Genomic DNA, 20,208 nt, shown 5'->3' with positions numbered 1-20,208 from the left:
GTGCTGTAAGGCAGATTACTCCTCCAGAGCAACTGTTTGGGGGTTACTTATCTCACTATGGAACAGGCCAGATGTCTACCAGATATGGGGATAGTCCAGAAAATACGTATCAGAAGATCATGATAAGGGTTTAACTGTAGTTGGTACAGTCCAGTGAAACTCTATTAATCAGCCTCCCTACTCAACTGATTATAAGCTTTTGCTTTAAAACAGAAGTCTGTTGGCTTGAAAGTTGTGGGTGACCTTTTTAAGGCTGTTTCAAAACATACATGAGGCAGTAACCACAGCCTGCGCCTGCAGAATATGAAAGAACAACCCAGAAGAGTACCTCATCCCTCACCGAAGACAGCGGTGGTGGCACTATAACTATTTTTAAAGAAATACTCATTAGAACATGTAAGAGAGAAGCTGAAGGACACAATGTGAACATAAGGACTCTTATCAGTTGTGTGAACCGGGGCATATAAAAGAAGAGTAGAATAGCCTCTGCATTACTCACAGCCAAAGTATAGTTGAGCATATCCTGAACAAAGCAACCTCAAAGAGCCAGCAGAACAGTCTGCTGGTGCCGTAGTACAATCAGAGGAAAGGACTCACACATCGCTGCCTTTCTACAGGGTCACATTTCCACCACCTGAAGACAATCAGGCCTGGCAGCCAGTGCAAGGAAAAAGTGCATTTGAGGAGTTTCTGACCACCAGACTAAGCAGCAGCTCACACGTTCCCTGTGCTACTTGGAGCTGCATCCTCCTTGCCCTACCACACACACCACTGACCAGGGCTCTCCCAGGATCCTCCTTTACATATCCATGTAAAATAAAGCAGCAACACAGAACTGAGCCACCTTCTTCTGATTCACCAGACTGAGTCTTCACCCCAAGATCCTTGAAGGGGTGCTTTGTCCCATGGAAATAAAAGGGCCAGAGGTAAAGACTGACCACATTTTTTCAGATCTAGGGGAAAAGAGAATTAACCTTCTTCCTCTTTAATACTCTGCATCATAGCCAATGCTTGCAACATGGATTGCTTCAATATGCTGTTATCTTCCTTCCACTTGCCCACTGTATCCTGGTTACCAGCCCACCCAGATTTAAAAGTCACTACTAAATATCATTTTAAGTCAACAAATGTTTTCTGACCTACGCAAAGCAGGAGGTGGGAGAGAGAGAAGAGAGGGGGGAGAGATGGGGAACTGCTGTCTTTAAAAGTTGGTTCAAGCAATATGCCCATGGAAGATGCTAATTTGTTAGAGAATTTAGACTGAAATCAGGGAAGCAAAATGATCCAAAAGATTAATATACTGCAGTATTCCCCACCACAGTGACTGATATGTGAGAGAATAGCAGAGATGCTCTACCTCTGTTTCTATAAACACTGACAAAAACTAAGATGTTGGTGACATCCTAATGTCTGCTGTGATGTTGAGTCTGCCCTCATCAATTCACCAGGGAAGCCTGGGCCAGCCTGGATGCACTAACAAAGTAGGTAAAACCTGTTCAGACTCTTCCAGCCCCTCTGCTGTGACAATCTCAAAAGCCTGTCCAGCTCGATAGTTCATTCTGCAGCAAGAACACCTGAGCTGTTGGTTAAACTCTGGCACTAGAGCAGATTGATGGCAAATCACCACTTACTGCAAGAGACCTTCATTTTGAGATACACTGTCTTCAAGAACCGTTGATTCTCACCATGATCAACGTGCTCACTGCTCCATCCTTTCCCACACCAGTTTTTTAGAGATGACTTCAAACCAGTCCTTGTCTCAGTGGAACCACCATCACAAACCACACAGGCTTCACCAATTTCACCTAAGCCAGTCTAAGCCTAGGGGATAACCTATCTATATGGTCACGTCTCAAGTGCCTAAAGTAACTGTAGCCCAATTAAACAGTTTCAGCACCTTCCTGGTATGTAGATACACGCACAGAGACTTCAAAAAAGCAAAGCTTGCAAAAAGATTAACAAAAGGTTTTTTCCACCTCTAATCTATTTGCTGCCTTTTCTCTATGCATTGCCATAATGTCTGTTGTGGGCACTGGACACACCAGCAGAAGTTAACTGGAGAGGGCCTCCAGGACACCATTCCTGGTCTGTAAACACTTGCCTTGGAATTCACCTCCCTGCTCCCTCCACCAGGATACAATCAAAAGATCAGATGGGTTCATGAACAACAAAGTAATGGGAACGGGAATGCTCTGGGGTTTGGAAGATTACATGGGAGGTTTGTTTGCATGTTTTTAGCGTGCCTCATGCTTGTTGACGTTTTTAACTTCTCCGCTTGTGCCAAGAGATAACAATGACTAACTTAGGAGGGAAAAAGTCACAGTATAAAGAAACAAGCATACATCCACTGAAACTCGAGTTGGCTCAGGCTGAAAAGAAGATGACTCACAGACCCTCAGTATTTAGCTTTGTTTCTAAAAGTCAGATAACACCAAGAACTGCTAAAGCAAGGAATAAAGATACAGTCTGTTTTCTTGCTTAGCTCAAATTAAAAAAAAAAAAATAAAAATCAGGTTTCCAGTTTTGGAAGTCTCACAAAATTTACCATTAGCTCTTCAGTGACAGGGGACAGTTTTTAACCCAGGTTTATAAAAATAAATTATTATTGTCTCTGGATAGCTTCTTTGGAATTATTTTTATTTTCAGAATGAAAGAATGCAATGTTTCCTTATCCACTCCCACCACCCTGCCATCATTTCTCCTACTTTGATTTAATAGCAGTGTTCCTCTGTTAGCTACACTTTTGTGCTTAAATGCAAAAGTCCACTACAGGGACATTTTGTGTCTGTTTCTAATAAAGAGTGTTACAAAATTAGAGAACACCTGCCTATAACGTGACATTCTTCAAAAATCTTCAGTGATTTACCTGTTAGATAGCTTTGTTCTTAGTAGCAATTTTGCCATAAAGCCTAAGCAGAAATATTTTTTTTTAAAAAAAGAGAGAGAACAAAAGACACTATTCCCCTCTTTCTTCTTTGATGTATTGGAAAGGTAGCTACTTTTAACAGCATATTCTCTACAGTTTTTAAAGAAAATACTGATAGTAGCAGACCCAAGAGATACTCTTGCAGAGCCTGGCTCAGAGATTATTTGACAAAGTTGCTGGTTACTAGTCTGTGTAGAGCCTTCCAGACAGTTGTCCACCCACCGAACAGGAGCTTCACGAGTCATAAATATTCTTACATTCCTTACAAGAACTGGAAAGCCTTTGACATAGTATGTTGTAACAAGGTCAAGACTGACATAATATTAGCTGATTTTCTTGTATGTTCAGAGACCATCTACACAGTAACACTCTACAGTTGTACCTCCAGCTTCAACAGAGATCGTATAGACGCACCCTAACACACAAAAGTCCTCAAAAGAAGCTAAAGCAGTCTTTCCTAGGAAGACAAAATACTTCAGTTGATCAAGCAATTGTGAAGTAATGAAGGACAAGAACAGGATTAAGCAGGCTGTTTTCATTAAGAAAAGGAAAATACAAAGATGCCCCAATGTTACACTCTAGGCTGAACGCTGTTTAACAAAACATACTTGTGATGTCAGCATCAAGATAAGCAAATGTTGCTTATATGATTTTGGTTAGTCACAGTCGGAAGTCTATAGACAACTTCAGATGGACCTAGTTAAGGTAGATGAGTGGACAACTCCATGTTAAATTATGTTTATCCAAATAAAATGCAAAGTAATGCCCATGGAAGGAAAAAAATGCTGACAACTTATATGGTTTTAAATTAACTATATCAACTTAAAGAAAGCAATCTGAATGGCTATGAAGACATTTCAGTGAAGAACTAATCTGTGCCACCAGGAACTCTAAAAAGATAGCAAATTGTTAGGATGAAAAGCCTACATGATGGAGAGAGGGAGGAAATTGCATGATTTATATTAATCAGTGGTACAGTCTCATCTAGAATATTACATTCAGCACAAGCCATCACAAGTTCAAAGGGACATTGCAGAACGAGACAGAGTTCAAAACAAGGTAACAAAAATGATTACAGCATGGGAAGAGTCATCTAGAGAGACTGGGATTGCTTGGTTTAAAAGACAACTATAGAAAAGTATATATAAAAACAAACTGTACAGAAGTTGGAAGTGTCCTGCCTCATAGGAACAACAGACTAGTCACTAAAATTAAAGGTGGGATATTCAAAACTGATCAAAAAGAAATGCTTTCATTAACAAAATAAAACAAAACGTATATTTCCTTCCCTGTAAAGTCATTATCACCAAACCCCACACAGAAGATCTGTAAACGTGAGTTTCAAGATGATCTGAAGCCAAAATACTAGCCAGATTCATTAAAAGGCTGGATTTGTATATGCATAACATGAAAAGCTGTAACTAGAATGGTTAATGGTAACAATCCCCAAGCATCAGAGTGTAAGCACCTCTGGCTATCTGGAACAAGAAAAAGCCAATGTGGGAGGCAGACTATACAACTCTCTTGAAAACACAAGAAACTTTACATTTGTAGCTAAAACTCTTACCCGTTAGATTAATGTTAAAACTCATGGATACAGGACTAGATGAGCTATCATCTTGACCCACTACAACATGTTTTTTTATCTATACTAGTTTCCTCTGAAATAATTGATTTGGGATTTTTTTAGCAAAATCTCTACCAGTATAATGTAAATATTTATTGCCACATTGAATTGCAAATGATCAACTCAAAAATAGGACTTTTTAATCAGGGCTTCAGATAAATTCTCAGGTTATGCATACACAATATGAACTGAGGACAGACATCTCAATGGAAAAAAAACCAAGAGACATCACTCCTGCTATTCAGCTTGGAGACTCACCAGTTTTAACGCACCTCCTGGCAACCTAAGAGACCTATTGATTTGCAGCCATTCATTCAAGTGCAGTGAAAGCCATAATTAGATAAATAGCTTTGGTAAAACTAATCTGAAACTCGTTTGTTTTGGGACTGTCTGTTTAATGAGATAAAACAAGAAATTAAATATCTGCTGAATGTTCTTCTTTGTATCCTTCAACACAATAAAAAAATGTAAATAAAGAGGTATTCATTTAACTAGCATTATTATTTTTTTGCATTTTATGTATTTTGTTCCAGCACTTGCTGTCAAAGACAATTACAAAGACACTATTTATGAATGACTATGCTCTAACAGGCTGACCAGTTTTATCAATCTCTTTCATACATGTGGACACTGAGGAATAAAGAGAACAGGTCTTTTAATTATTTGTAAACACTCTTCAAGCTGACAGAGTACAGCTTTAAGAGGGCAAGCATGGTGTATGTAAGGTTTTGAAGTATCAAAGTTCCATTTTTGGACACGATTATGCCATTCTTTGTGAATAGAAGTCAAATTCTGGTTGAGTTTTCAAAACTGTTTATAACAATTAAATCTAGTAGGATTATTATATTTTGTTTCTTAACTAATTTTTTCCAACAAAATGCTGAGGAAGACTACTTTAAAGAATTCCCGTGCACAAATCAGTGCTATCATGGACAGATATTACAGTTTATCCTTCTTAAACCAAAACACACTTAAGCCTGGGATATGCTGCATCCTCACTTTTCTTCTTTGGCAGCTAACTAGTAGATTCTGCTTTGGTTCCTTTAGGACTTGCATCTCCCATGAGTTTGGCCTTCCTTAACAAACACCACAAATCTCAGTTCATCCTACAACATAGATTCAGCAGCAGACTCGCAGCCCACACCCCCAGATTTGCTTTTGCTGCCAAGAGGCTTCAGGCACTGCAGAAATGACAAACTGCAACAAAGCACTGGATTGTACACGAGCTGGGACCCAGACCGGATCTAAGGGATCCTTTTAGCTCGCTCCTTCAGCCATCCAGTAAACAACAGCTTTGCGACTTTCAGAGCTAACCATGCATGTGCATTGTTTTTCTCCCCTTCTTTCCATATTTTCAAAATCAATTCATGCATCGCTGAAGTGCATTCACCTATGGGATGAAATGGAGCATCTGCTTAACAGTGCAGTAGCAGTCTATGACAGCAAATGATTACCACATCCATCTGAAATTACAAAGTGTTTTAGGATCACTGGGTCTAATTCTCTCAGCCAAAACTTGGCCAGAAAACCACAATTAAATGCTTATTATTTAAAAAAAATAAATAAACAAAACCCAAACACCTGGTCTCCCTCCCTCCCTTCCCCTCCCCCAAGCACATCATAAATTCTTGATGCTCATGAGTGGTCTGGACCTCAATCTTCTGTCAGGGTTTTTTAGGTTTTTTTAATCCAAAATGCAGCACATCTTCTGGTTCACTGCTCCTCAATACTGACCTGCAGGCTGCATCCCATCTACTGCATCATGAAGGGCATGGTTTGACATACATTTCTTTCATCAGTGGTATCACTGCAAGCAGCCACTGCCCCTTGCTTGGTGCGGCTTGTTCCACAGTCCCAGTGATGATGCTGACACACAACCTGCAGAGATGCTCAGAAGGGTCAGCTGCAGGAGAAGCTACCAGTGGATCACAAAGCGCACACATATATAACCCACTCCATAATTAAGCAACAAAACTGCTGGAGAGGCTCTGAACTACTTCTTTCCTTATTGCTCTAGCTCATGTATCCCATATGTGTGTCTCAGGCATATAAAGACTTAGGTGTAAGGTTCAAGAAGCAAGACAAGAAAGGCAGCCCCCCCAAATCAAGGAAAAAAAGAAAGTTGCATTCCTCACAATCAATCTTTTAAGAAAGGCAAACTAGAAATCGTGTAGTATTTTAAGCTCTAATGGGTTAATTCAGTTCTAAAATTGAAGGCAAAAAATCCTTACTGATGCTATGAATACAGCTCTACTGGTATTTATATAGAGTGAAGCATTTTTTCCCCCTCAATCAGCAGAATATTTTCTTTTTGCACTATAAAAAGTATATTGACTTTTAATCAGTTAGCCTGCTGTGTCCTCTCCAGGAAAATATCTTGTGAAAAAGGAATTCATCAGAGAAAACTGTATACTGTAGGATTTAAATATTAATAGTTGACCCTAGCTTAGTACAACAGCCATAAGTAGATCATTTTACAAGGTCAGACTAACCCAAGCCAAACCGTAAGTTAACCGAGATAAAAGAGCTAGTGACAATTATGAATAGCTGCTGCCTGTTATACCTGGAACTTGAAAATATTCAGATCCTGCTTCCACAGCTTTTAACTTTAGAGCGCCGATGACTTCATTTTTACCCTTAAACTTTTGCCAAAAGCACAAATATAATGAAAAATGTTTAAATCAAAAGGTGTCATGGATAAAGTTTATACAGCACATACTAAAAACCAACCTAAAATATTCCACTGAAGTGGATCCTTGCATGTGAACTCTACAGGATCTGCAAGGCAACCTGATTTGGGGAAAAAATGGTTTAGGAGTTTGTGCACAAAGAGCAGAGCAATGTATGGATGGGCCAGCTAAGCCCGCCCTGAGAGACTACAGAGAACAGGGCGTTCCTGCTCTGCCTAGAGTTAAGAGGTGTCCCATTTTATTTTCAGTTGTAAAGCGCCATACTGAGCCCCAACCAATGCTAAGGCTCCTTTTCTAAGCATTAATATGAACATCTGATAGAAGACGGCTCACATCGCAGGGAGGCGACTGTGTGACCAGACCTACAGCATCTGGGTGCCCGGTGATCGGGCCCAGAAATGTGGCGAGACCCATCTAGGGCCTTAAGCAGTTCCACAGAGCCGGACCAAAAGTCTGTGTACTGAACCCCATCGCTTCATACGCTGGCTGTTACACCCAGCACCCGCCTGAGGCGAGGTCAGAAACCACCGGTGAACAGGAGCACTTCCGCTATAACTGAATAAGCAAGTTATATAGTATATAGTTACATAGTATAAGTACAAAGAACAAGCACCTTCCTTTCCCATATGTGAAGTATTACTTTAATTGTTATATATTAAGGATAAAACTGTTTTATTACAATGGCTTTCTGTGAGTTAGGTTGAAAAGACAGCATATTCTGCTGACCTTTTTTTTCTTTTCCCCTTTTAAAAAAGCTATCGCAGTCTATTTTCAGCATTTTCATCAGCATAAAAATGCACAGCTTGTTTTGCAATTTCCTCACGGCACAAATGGAATTCAAACCACTGGGGCCATACGAGTAACAATAGCTGAATACAAACCTTAACGGAGTTTGTCATAATCGTACAGTGCGGTGTTGTTCATTCATCCTGGCGGCTGGGAAATCTAGCGTGAATTAACCAATAATGCAGGTTTGCAACCAAGCAAATTAAAGTATACAATTGCACAAAGTGAATTTTATTTCCCTTTAAATATATAACTAAGGGGACAATCAGCTCACATTTAAATCGAGCCGTTAATTAAGATGCAACACTAGCAGAAATTTTGCAAATATATACATTCCTTTTCATTCCAATGGAGTTGATCCTATTTCCTACATAGATTTCCTTGATAGGTTTCCAAGCCACGCAGGGCAGCACCACATCTGAGGATCTGCTGGCTATGTCCCTTTGAAACAGGAGCAAAACCAAAAGTGAAAGTAGCAAGATCCTTGTTCAACCAGATTTACAAAAACATGCAGAGGTGATTGATACTTTGTTTCAGAGTCCCTAACTGAAGGTGTTACTACTAACACAAGAAAGGCAGCACTTAAAGACTGAGCATGGGCAAAATTGATTCAAGGCGTTTTCAGCTTGAGCTTGATTTGCAATGTGGGCAAAGGGTTAAAGATAAGACCGTGTTTTATAGCAGTAGACTTCGGGCCAAAGAGGGACTTACCAGGATATGCTCTGGCCAAAGCAAAGAAAGTAAACAGAACCTGTCCCATAGCTTAGAGTAAGCTGCTGCATTTTTCTGGTGTCAAGGGGTCGATGTCAATTTTATGCAACTTCCATGAGCATGAGCCACATGATGGCACCTCTTCCCCATGCACTGGCACCCGGACCTTCCCAGGGATTCTGGAAAGCAGCTGAGATGTCAGCCCAGGCATTGCCAGCCTCACACCCAGGGCCAGTGTAAGACCGCAGGCAGTGGGCATCATCCTGGCAACCAGACTAATCCCCAGCCTCAGGGAGAAAAATAACATTGCACTCTGCAGAATTTATTAGGTTACTTCCTAGGGCAGAAAAGTGGGTTTGCCTTCCATTTCATTCAACTGTAGTTAATCAAACCCAGGCATAATTTCTTAGATGTCATAACACATGGCCTAATTAAGAAGTATTCTCAATTTAGTAATTCACTGAACACTGAGTATGAAACAAATTATTATGCAAATAAACACAAGAGACTGAAATTCCCCATCAGCTACCGTGGTCAGTGTCGCTAAGCTATTTTTCTCATTACTCAACATTTCATGTATCACCAGTCACAGACCTGACAAGTTAAAGGATAGTGTGAAAGGCAATTATCTTAATCAAATACATTTAGCAGGAATACATAATAAGCTTGATTACAATAGGAAAAATTCAAGACTACTTGCCACGACTATTTTTAGTCACATAATAACTGCCAAAGTGATGGGGGTGTTAAGTTACTGAGTAGAACCTCTATGGCAGGCTTTAAAGCAAAATGTCACAAATATCAATCAGCCTACTTTGATAATACTTCTGACAGCAGAACTTTCGATTCACTGAGCCAAACCAGTATTTTTGTGCGCTGATTTCAGCCAGTACAGCATCTACACACTACAACACCGCATCTTTTTAATGCGGGAGAAACTCCAAAATTAAAGCCTCTATAGTATATATAAACATAGGTAACAGAGCTATTGTTCTACTGATTTTTACTCTTCTTCTCATTAACAACACTGGTCAAATGAGTATAAAGTTGCTAATGAAATGTGTTGATGGCACAAAATTGGAGGCATTGGCAAATCAAATGTAAACAGAATGGTGTACAGGAAGATTAGGTGACTGTGAGAACTGAAATATTATAACAAGAGTGTAATTCAGCAGCATGAAATACAAGGTCACTGAGGCATTACTGAGATGAGGAGCTGCCAACAAGGATATGGACTGCTATAAATGTCAGTTGTTGGTGGGAAGATTACCTGAGTACAAGACAGATCTATATGTTTGGGTCAATGAAAACGTAACTATCAACTACCACCATAATGTGGCCATGGAAAGAAGGACTAGAAATTCTGAGAGTTTCCATCAGGGAATATCTAATGTCCTGTGAAAACCTCATCTACGACACTATGGTTTCCCCAGTCACAGGATGAAGTGATTAGAGAAAAGTAACTTGAATGACATAAGCAACTGAAAGCTTCTTATAAGAGATGAATAAAAGTTTAGCAAAATGTAGGTTGAGAGGTTTGGATACTTCATTTAATTAAAACAGATTGAATATAATTTGATTTTTTTTTCCATTGCCAAAGAAGAGTTGTCTCCAACAGCATGACAACTGCCAGTGCCAGAAAATATGATAGATATCTCTAATACGCTCCAACCTTCCAGCTATTTTCAGCTCGGGAACCTTCTGTGCCTGATGAGGATTATGTATGTTCAAAACATTTCTCTTCCATGAACTTCTCCAGACTCACCCTGAACTCATGTAAACTTTTAGCATCCATACCATAATTCCTGTGGTTTGTTTTCAACCTGTTACCGTACAGCCAGTTTACACCCTGACATACACATACAGCAAAGTTGTCACTCAAAACAGAGCTAAGGTGAAGAGTCTGAGAATATTTGCCAGGCAGAAGACCTCTAGGAACCTCACAAAAGTCATTACAGGGTCTCAGAAGATAAAACAGTCATGGTACTTCTTCAACTTCCAGCAAGCCAAAAGGCATGTCCCATGGTGAAGGTTTGTACAGGCCAGCAAGATCTTTCACAATATCAGAGTAATGGGGTTTGACACCACGATGTCCAAAGGGTTTTCCAGCTCCACTACTGTGACAAAGAGCGACATCCATGCTCACATATAACAACAGTATTTTGCTTGTGTGTAAATGTGAATCTAGAAAGCAGAAGAGGTCATTAAAAATGTCTGTGTGTCTCTCTGTGTGCGCAAGGTAATTCCTTCTCTGACTTCTGAGTGCTTCCCTGCTCTCTCAGGAGGCACTTGGGAGCGGCATTAGCTCCATTAAGAGTCCAGTGGAGCGTGGGGAAAAGGATTTTTGGCATGATGTAGCGACTGCTCCACTGATGTGCCTGCAGGACCTCACCACTGATGCTCCTGGTGCTTCCAGGGGGCAAGGACCTGTATTTCATCACTAATTACAAGAAAAAGAGGAGGAGAAGACATCTTTGGCAAGCACCAGGAAGAAGAGCAAAGACAGTTCATAACTGAAATACTCATGCTTACTACATGTACACTTAACACATACCTCAAGGAAGCAAACTGGGAAACAGAAGGGTCCCACTGTTCAAAGATTTTGAGAAAGGACATGGCAGAGGGGAACAGTTCCACAGGGCACAGTGACCCACCGCAACAGATCCCTCCTCTGCCTCTGCACAAGCTCTCTCACACACAGAACCAGCACAGCAAAAGATTGGATCATTTTCCGCTGTTTTATCCAGCGGAAACAAAGAAGCACCAAGCAGAGGATGAGGAGTAAAAACCCACACCTTGCACCTCACTGTGCAGTCTAACTGCAGCCTAACGCCCAGAGCTGTCTCAGACATCTGTGCTGCACCTGCCCTAAGACCGAATTCAAGAAAAAGCACTGTCAGGGACAAGGCCTCCATCCAGCTCAAATTTCAGAAGCTTTAAAAAAAGCATTGGGCTTCCCTAGCCAAGGAACCGGAGACTAGTTTTATCTCAGTGACTGAAGCAGTAGAGTGTATTGGTGGTTCCACAGCACACAAACATGCAAGTAGGATGGCTACTGCAGCTATTATACAAGGTGGTTTTCCACATCTAAATTCTTCACGTGTATTAAAATCAGATGTATCCCAACACAGAAAGTCAAAAATACCCACTTGTACTCCAGTTTTTGAGTTCACTGAACTGAGAGGGAAATGTTTATTTAGTTACATTACATTTTCAATTATCCCCATCTCTGGTCACAATTTTCAGACAGTCTAGTGCAAAGGACCAAGAGGCCCAAACAGATTTAAAAAAATGTATTCCATTCCATATCAGTCTGCAAAATGTATTAAATTTTTTTTTTTGGTATACTACCCTCTACTATGCAACGCTTTCCTTCCCCCCCACGCCACAGGAAGTATTTGAACAGCATGCAGTGAAGTACATCCTTAAAACAATTTTAGCACCCATAATATTTCCATTATATTTTATAATCCATAGTCCCCAAGCATGAACACATGCAGATTATCCCTGCTTTATTGATGAGGAAGCAAACTGCACTGCAGGCGGTCCCTCAGCAAGTCAGCATCAGAGGCAGACCCCCTGCTCAGGGGTCATAATATTTTTCTAGGAAATTAAACAAGCCAGAATTTCAGCTGGTCAGCATTTACTTGAAAACAGCTCACCTAAGTGAGCAACATTCCTGATGAAACCAGCTGGACAAATAAGACTCAGCTTGGCATCTGAACAAACAAAAAAGCACAAAGAAAAAGTCACTGGAGAGGAAGATGGGACTAAATTTTAATTTTTTTTCAAAGGGATAGAGGGAATGGAGATTTCATAAGCAAACAAAACCCTTCAAAAATGAACTTTGAATTAACTTGAAATATTTTGTTGAGGTGAAAAAAAGGAAACTTTGTTTCATATTTATGCTACTCAACCTTTCTCCAACCTTACTGTAAGACTTTTAAGAGTCATGTTTAAAAGGGAAAGTACAAAAAAAATGCTGCATTTTATTATTCTAACATATCCCTCCCCGCTCACAAATACTGTCATTTCCAGGGTTGAAGTTATTCTCCACATTAAATAGAAATATGTGAGAAGTCTCATGCCCCTAAAATTTCATTTCTGGGGCGAAAAGGCACATGCCCAGAGCAGACAGGCATCAACAAGGGGCTCTGCTAACAGAGCTATACGGCTCCCTGGAGAATCGCACGTGTGGAAGAGACACTCCATACACCCCCAGTGTCCGCTTTGCTTCCAAAGGAAACAAGTGACATTAACATCACTACTGGACTCCTAGCACTACCTGCGCCTCACGACACCCCACTAGGCACCTGTGTTGCTGAATAATTCCAGCTGCAGGAGAATCCCTTCAAACCCAGAGACGGCAGAGCACAGCAGTCCCGTTCTCCACACAGGAGCAAGGCATCGTCCAGAAGGTCCTGCTGGAGCCGTACAGCATCTCCACACAGCGTCACTCACTGATCCAAGATCTGCTGGGTTGACTCCAGACTGCCTTACAAACTCACCATCCTCCCTCCAGCCTTCTTCCTACCAGGATAGACTGTTCAAGAAAAACTTTGCAAGATGACCCACAGGGTACTGGGAAGCGAAGCCACAGATGACACCACCACTAAATCTGTCATGCTGTGTTTGCTGGTCCGTAACGCAGCACATCAGCAAAGACAGGCAGAGCCTCAGCTGGGACTGTATGAAGCAAGACGGGACCAGGCGTCAGCAAACACATCTGAGGAGCTGCACAACCCCGGAGCTACTCAGGCTTCTTACCAGGGTGTTAACTCACCCACTCCAAATATTTACAGAGTAACTGTTGTACCGCTCACTTGTTAAATTCTTTCAGTAGCGGTGAGGAATAACCATGAGGATAAACCTGAGCCTGCTCTGCATGCCGTCTCCCTGACACATCATTAATATGTGGTGCTAAAACAGTATTTCAGACCTGCCTGCAAAAGGACACTGTCACCAGCTGTGGTTCTGCACTGCTTCTTACCTCCTCACTGGACACTTACTCCACTTCTCTGGTAATATGCTTTTAAAGTAGAACAAACTAAACTCAATTCAGAAAAGGTCTCATCTGCATTGGAAGGAAGATATCTGTCATAAACATCTTGTTAGGGCAGAGCAAGACTTGACTACTTAAAATTAGCTGAATCCCCTTAGCTCTGTGTTCATATGGACACTTATCATGTGGATTACTGTATCACCTGAACAATAAAAATCATTAGGCATCTCCATACAGACTAGCCTTTATTAGTCTGTTAAACTCACTCGAGGAAAGAAATTAATCTAGAACAGGAATCTGAATAAAAATATTACTCAGAAGTAGGTGTTCTGCTGTAAATTTATATACTACCTTAATCCTATTTATCTTCCTTGCACGTATATCTTCTAAGAACAAAGCATTCACCCAGGAAGTTTCGTTTTAAATTCACACCCCACTATATTTCACAACAACTTCCCCATGCAGAGAAAGCATTTATTTACATGGGTAAAGTACTGCAAAGTTGATGGGGGTACAAATACACACCACGCTGACTTCTCCCCACCACCTCCCTGCACAGGCATTTATCAGAGCACCAAAACCACACTGCAGCTCACTTGATTCCCCCCCCCCACGTAGACAAACCCAACCCCATGCAGCTAAACCCAACCCCTTCGTTTCGACTACTCAGATGGTGGGTTGCAGTCCAGTTTTGGCCTGCAAGTAAGGTTTGCCGTGACCTGACGGCAATCCCACCCCGGTGATACGGCTCCAGTCACCGCTGGGAGATTTCACGAGTGACCGCCCAGCACCGCAGTTCCCACCTGCGGCAGTGTCAGGCTGCATTTGGCCTTTCCAAGAACGGGTAAACTCGAGTGAAATTTGGCTAGGGATTTCCACGACGCCCACCTGACCCCACAGCCTCAGTCTCTGGAAGCACGAGAGATTGGGGGCCGAGCGTGCCCAGAAAGGCACTCTGGCTTCAAAAGCTCGGGGCACGTTGAGGTCCAACTGCTTCAACACGCGTTTGCACAAGCACCCGCGCAGCATCTCCCGTCAGGCGACTGCGTGCGCTGGCCCACGTGAGTTCTGTCCCCACTGAAGGGAAAAGGAGGGAAGAGATGAGCCACAGGAAGCACCAGGGGGTCGGGCCAGGGCCGCGCATTCCCCCAGACTGATATTTCATTTTTTTGATCAGAGCTGGCCGAGCCCTCCTGCCCCGCGGCCTCCCGCCGAGGGCCACCACCGGGAGTCCGCGGCCCGGTCCTCATCGCGGCCCGGCCGGGGGCACTGGGGGCGCCGCCCCGCCTGCCCCGGGCACCTCCGCCCGCCCGCCGGGGCCGCCTCCCGCCCTGCCCGCCCTGCCCGCCCTGCCCGAAGGGCAGGGCGGGGGGCGGCCCCGGCGGGCGGGCGGCGGGGGCGCTGCCCCGGTCCGGCGGCTGCTTTACTACTCACCCGGCCGGCGGCGGCAGCGCTCTTCCTCCGCAGCGTCAGCCCGCTCCGCAGCAGCGCCGGTAGCTCCCGCAGCTTCTGCCGCAGCTGCACTGGCGGCGGGTCGTGGGCAGCTCCGCCGCCGCCGGGGCTCCAGCTGCGGGCCAGCTCCGCGCCCTCACCCGGCGACGGCATCTTCACGGAGCCCACGGCCATGCCGCATCCCTGCCGGGCTGCGGCGCGCAGACCCGCTCGCCCGCCTTCCCCTCGCGTCGCCCCAGCCCCGCTCCCACCCACAGGCAGGCAGGAGGCAGGCAGGCACTCGCACACCTTCCCCTGGCCGCCCCCACGAGCAGCCCCGGGCGGCGCAGGAAGCCCCGCCGGCCCCTCCGCCTCTCCCGCCCCGCGCCGCCGCTCCGGCAGTGATAAAGTGCAGGTAATGAGGAGGGTGGAGGAGGCGCGGGCGGGAAGAGGCAGAAAGTCGTGTTAACTCCTTTGCGCTCGGGGACCGCCGCCCGCGACGTGTCCCCACCTCTGCCCGCTGGCCTGCGACCAGCACAGATCCCGGACCCACGGGGGGGGGGGCGGCGACGGACACGGGTGAGAGTGGCCAGCCCGCTCGGTTCAGGCGAGGGGTTCAAGCTCTTCCAGGGGCTGGGCGGGCTCGGCTCCCTCCTGGAGGCTGTCAAGGCCGGGCTGGAGGAAGCCCCGGCAGCGGGGTGAGATCCCAGAGCCGAGCCTGCCTGGGCTGGAGGGCTCCCGGGGTCCCCAACTGCCCGACTCACCCTATGGTCCCCAGGGCTTATTTAGGGCTGCAAAGAGTGAAGGTCTTCCCTGCTCCCTTCCCAGTGGATTCTTGACTCAGTGAGGTGCTTTGCCCTCCATGTCGGCATTGATACTGGAGAAACTGAGCCGTTCATCCCAGGCGAACGACTTGCTTCCAGCCATTCAGGTAATCCCTGGAAGGGAACACTCGATGCCAGAAACCAGTTCCTTTATTCTTTGTATAAGGAAGAAAAATACATTCAACACACTTGTCCAGAATTCAGTACCTTGAATTATAGGGGCTTTGTTTAATCTCCGGAGTCTGCCTTTTCTACCTCAGTGGTACAGTTGTTGCTTCCTTTCTGCTAGACTATTCTTGTCGATTTAGATCGGAGAACTGAATGGAAGGTGGGGCTCCCCTTACATACATCTTCTGCCTCAGAGCTACACATAAGGGTGACCTGCTCTTCCTGGCTGAATTCACCAGTACCTGAATGTCTCAGTAAATGACATTGTTGTAGTCAAGCCAATCTCACAGACACGTTATGGAAAGCTGTCACCCTGTCCCAGCCATGACGTCCCACTGCTTTCAGGGACTGACCCTAGTACTCCTCTGGCCCTGCAGGAAACTGTCTTAACCATGAAACTAACCTTAAAAAAAAAAAAAAAAAGGAATAGTTTTTTTCTCACTGATGTGCTCCCTACACCAGCTTGCTGGGATCACAGAGGTACCCATAGTGGAAAGAAGATGGCAGATGTGCCCAACCTGTGTCAGGGTACCAAAACACAGAATGGCCCCTTCCAGCATCAGTGTGACACTGGGTTATCTGTCACCTGAATGCAGCAGCAGTAGTCTGGCCTTTCTGCTGTGCTGACCTGACAGCAGACTGCTGCTCCTGCCTGCAACCCACAGCTGTGCACTCCCTTCGCATCCCTTACACAGGATCTGGTAACCATCTGACTCTAGTCAGCTGATTGATCTGGTAGAAAAATAACACCTCAGAAAATAATGAATTTTCCATTGGCCAGACAGCTGAATTGATCCACCTTGTGACCACACAGCCGCAGGATCAAGGAAGGCAGAAAGCTAGAAGTGAGGGAAAGCAGAACTGCTCCTTTCAGCAGCCGTCGGTCATTAAACCAGCTTAACTGCATCCTGTGCGCATGACTTCATGAGCGGTGCAAACCAGGCCAACCCAGGTACCAGTGAAAAGGACGGGGTCTTGCTCCAGCCACATCCTGCCACCACCTTCTTCCTGCTGGTACTAACAATCATTGCCCATGACATGAGCCAAATCTGAAAGGGTAAGCATGAAAAAAAAAATCAGCTATTTTAGTAGAGTGATACAGCCCATCATATGATGCCTTTTGCTGACACAAAAGACAGAAAAGGGACAGGAATGTGACAGCCCTAACTTACATGAAAAGTGTGCTGCAGACCCCTCAACCCCAAAACACCAGGGAGATCTGCGAGCCCCAACTGGCAACATCAATGCCAGCCCTTTTACAAGGGCAAATGGGACTATGCCTTAAAGATGCTTTAGCCAAGGCCACGCTGCGTAATCAGGCATGAGGAGCACGAAGTGCACTGGCTGCTCTGTGCAATGCCTCGTGTCCCAAACATTTCTATTATTTCACTTGATTTGTGCTCTCCAACTGCCCTTCGATGTGGTTTTGACAGCTGTGTTGCCTGGCAGCCACTTTGTCACAGCTCAGGATGTAATTATGAGGAGAGGTGTATCTGCACCCAAAAGAATAATGGATCCTTAGTGTACGGGCTTCACAAAAGGACCATGTTCTTTGTCTAAGTCTTTAGGTGCTGCTACAATACAAATAGCAGTAAGACAACTCAATAAAGTGTGAGTTAATGTGATAGACTGGGGTATAACCAGAAATAATTTGAGTATGTTAAGAAAGGGTAAAATTATTCCAGTGCTCAGAATTTCTTGTTTGTTTTTTAACTGAGCGAGAGAAGTATAACTTGTGAACAGTGTCGAATGAGAAATAAATATGGTCTGCAGTCCATTTAAAAATAATCATCTGACGGATAACATAATTTGGACTAACAGTTGTCAGGAAAATGGATTAGATAGTACTTAGGTCTTTCTATTTCTAGTTTGGCTCATTCCAGTTTTGGGAAAGATCATGACAGGAATTGTTTAAAATTAAATCTTATATTGCTTTTTTTTGTTAAGTCACAGAAAGTTTAGCTTGGTGAATGAGTCTGATACCTGTTCTTTTTCCTCACAGAAAAGGGTGGGGAGGGGGGGAGAGCAAAACTAGATCTGGTCAGGAAGCATTTGGCAAAACAGTTTCATTTAAAAAAACCAAAACAGTGTGTTGCACCCAAAATGTTGTGTTCAGAGGATCTTGCTTTCAGTGAACTGTCACTGAAGGGAGTGCAGGGCTCTGAGGGAACAGGGTTCCTATTCTCAGCAGGTTTGGCCCCTGGCTGACTGCGGATTTCCTGCCCTTTGCAAGCACCAGCAGTAACACAAAAAGATAACAGATCCACTGACCATGTGCAGGCACTGGGGAACTTCCAGTTTTCCAGATTAAACATTTTTAATTTGGTCTGATATATAGCAAAACCAAGAAGATACTTTCTCTGGTGCGTCTACCAAGAAATCTAGGTTTGCATATACTTCCCAGAGTCAAGTCTGGATAAGGTTTTGTTCTCTTGCTTGCAAGAGACTTCATATAAATATAGAAACATGTATGTTTAAATGGATACAGGATGAAGTCTGGAGACCTAAGCAACTCTACTGCAACTTTACAGATGTGGGGCCTGGGAGCGTCTGCTTTTTTTGAATGTGTTTGTTTTTCTTTCATGGTGTAGCACAATCAAAAGAACTGCAGTAAAAACAATACAAGTTGTTTCATGTCTGTATGTGTTTAAGTAGATCATTGCAAAAAAAAGAATTATCTGGAATCAGACATTTCCTGACAAAGCATAATAAACACTCATTTTAGGCTTAAAGTTATAGGAGTTCTTGACTCTGTAGGAATAATCAATAGATGCCACCGGTTCTCACCTGCGTGAAGATAGGTAGTACAGGGATAGAACTGCGGAGTGCTGGGGTGCAGGAGCCAGATGTGAGGAAACAGGCAGTGATCCCGAGCCAGCTGCTTGCAGCAGTCCTTTTTGAATATTTGCTCTCCCTGACCTGGCAGGAGGCATTGAAAAGAAGACAAGTTTTTTCCAAAGCAACAACACCCGCTGTACAACCAACCAAACATCACTTCCCCTTCCCCAGGCAGTCCTGCCAGAGTAGGGATGGAGGAGGCGATGCTTTTCTACCCTTTCAGAAACTGAGTCGGTTTTCTTCTTCCCATATCTTCAGAAAGCAAGCGTGCAGTTTTTTTCTTTTGCTTCTTTCGTGCAGGGGGAGGCGAGCTTTGCACTGGCCACCTCCCCGTACCACATCCGGATGAGTCTCCTTCTGCGGGGCTCATCCCGTGCTCTCAAGACAATCGTATTCTACAAACTTTAATTTGCCAAATATTACTCCAGGCCCAATGCATGTGAATCACAGACTGCCTGTGTCATGCTCTGAGACCCTGCCAGCTCTCAAGCTCCTGATAAGGGGTAGCCTGGCCTGGCCAATTTTTATTTCTGGCTTTAAACACACTACGTGCAATGACCCTGTAAAAGAGAAGGGCTGGGGAAGGCTTTGCACCATCCTGCCGCTTCGGTGCCTCACAGGAGTTTCAGGGCGCATTTCCCAGTCCCAAGCAGGGTCATGCATGCCCCTCACCACTTGACCCACAGTGTGAGTGTGGCAGGTGACCGTTCAGGCACCACTATGTGGACTGGAGATACCCTGTAGAAGTCTGGGCACCTCTCACCTTCTTCTGCTTTGGCAATTCTTCATCGGTTCATCCAGCTTCAAAAAAACCAAACTGTTCACCCTCAGAGCTGCTAGGGATCCACTTTTCAGCTGAGTAACTTGCTTCAGGCTTTTGAGTTGTTAGCTCCCTTCCACCTGATCGAAGAGTGAGATCTCAGTTGCATTTTAAATGTGGCTATCACCAACTTACTGTGGATATAAACAGCATAAATTGATTATCAGAGCCATATACATCAGGGGCATGTATGTGGGTCATGCATAAATTTTTTTTTAAATCATTGATTTAGTTTCTGAAGTCTTTTTTTTTTTTTTTGAAAGAAAAATTTCCAGCTGGTTTAGTACCATGTCATCACATAAACCAAATATCCAGTGACTTAAGCTCAGAAGCACTGCTCGCAGCATTTCCAAGATGTGAAAGGCCTGCAAAATGTAACGTACAC

The 20,208-nt window shown here is 44.0% G+C and overlaps 1 protein-coding gene and 1 long non-coding RNA gene across 4 annotated transcripts in view; both read right to left on the bottom strand.

Annotated features, from left to right (window-relative positions):
* RAPGEF5 (Rap guanine nucleotide exchange factor 5) overlaps positions 1-15,470 on the bottom strand; it is a 164,736-nt gene extending 149,266 nt beyond the window's left edge. Inside the window, exon 1 of one of the 3 annotated variants that reach the window (XM_074862961.1) lies at positions 15,177-15,470. In XM_074862961.1, the coding sequence (XP_074719062.1) occupies positions 15,177-15,368 (192 nt within the window). In that variant the 5' untranslated portion in view covers positions 15,369-15,470. Of the gene's footprint in view, positions 1-6,287; positions 6,321-13,248; positions 13,258-15,176 lie in introns of those variants that run through there. The other 2 variants (XM_074862953.1, XM_074862946.1) reach the window with 2 other exon arrangements.
* Positions 15,471-16,029: 559 nt separating this feature from the next.
* On the bottom strand, positions 16,030-19,952 carry LOC141941016 (uncharacterized). Its single transcript, XR_012628190.1, has 3 exons — positions 19,767-19,952; positions 18,953-19,084; positions 16,030-17,214 (listed from the first exon to the last, which is right to left on the bottom strand). It is a non-coding gene; the product is annotated as an uncharacterized LOC141941016 (long non-coding RNA).
* Between the last annotated feature and the right edge of the window lie 256 nt (positions 19,953-20,208).

This window comes from Strix uralensis, chromosome 1 (genome assembly GCF_047716275.1).
Source record: "Strix uralensis isolate ZFMK-TIS-50842 chromosome 1, bStrUra1, whole genome shotgun sequence".
In the NCBI taxonomy this organism is placed as follows: domain Eukaryota; kingdom Metazoa; phylum Chordata; class Aves; order Strigiformes; family Strigidae; genus Strix; species Strix uralensis.
This window is presented reverse-complemented; position numbering and strand designations above follow the sequence as displayed.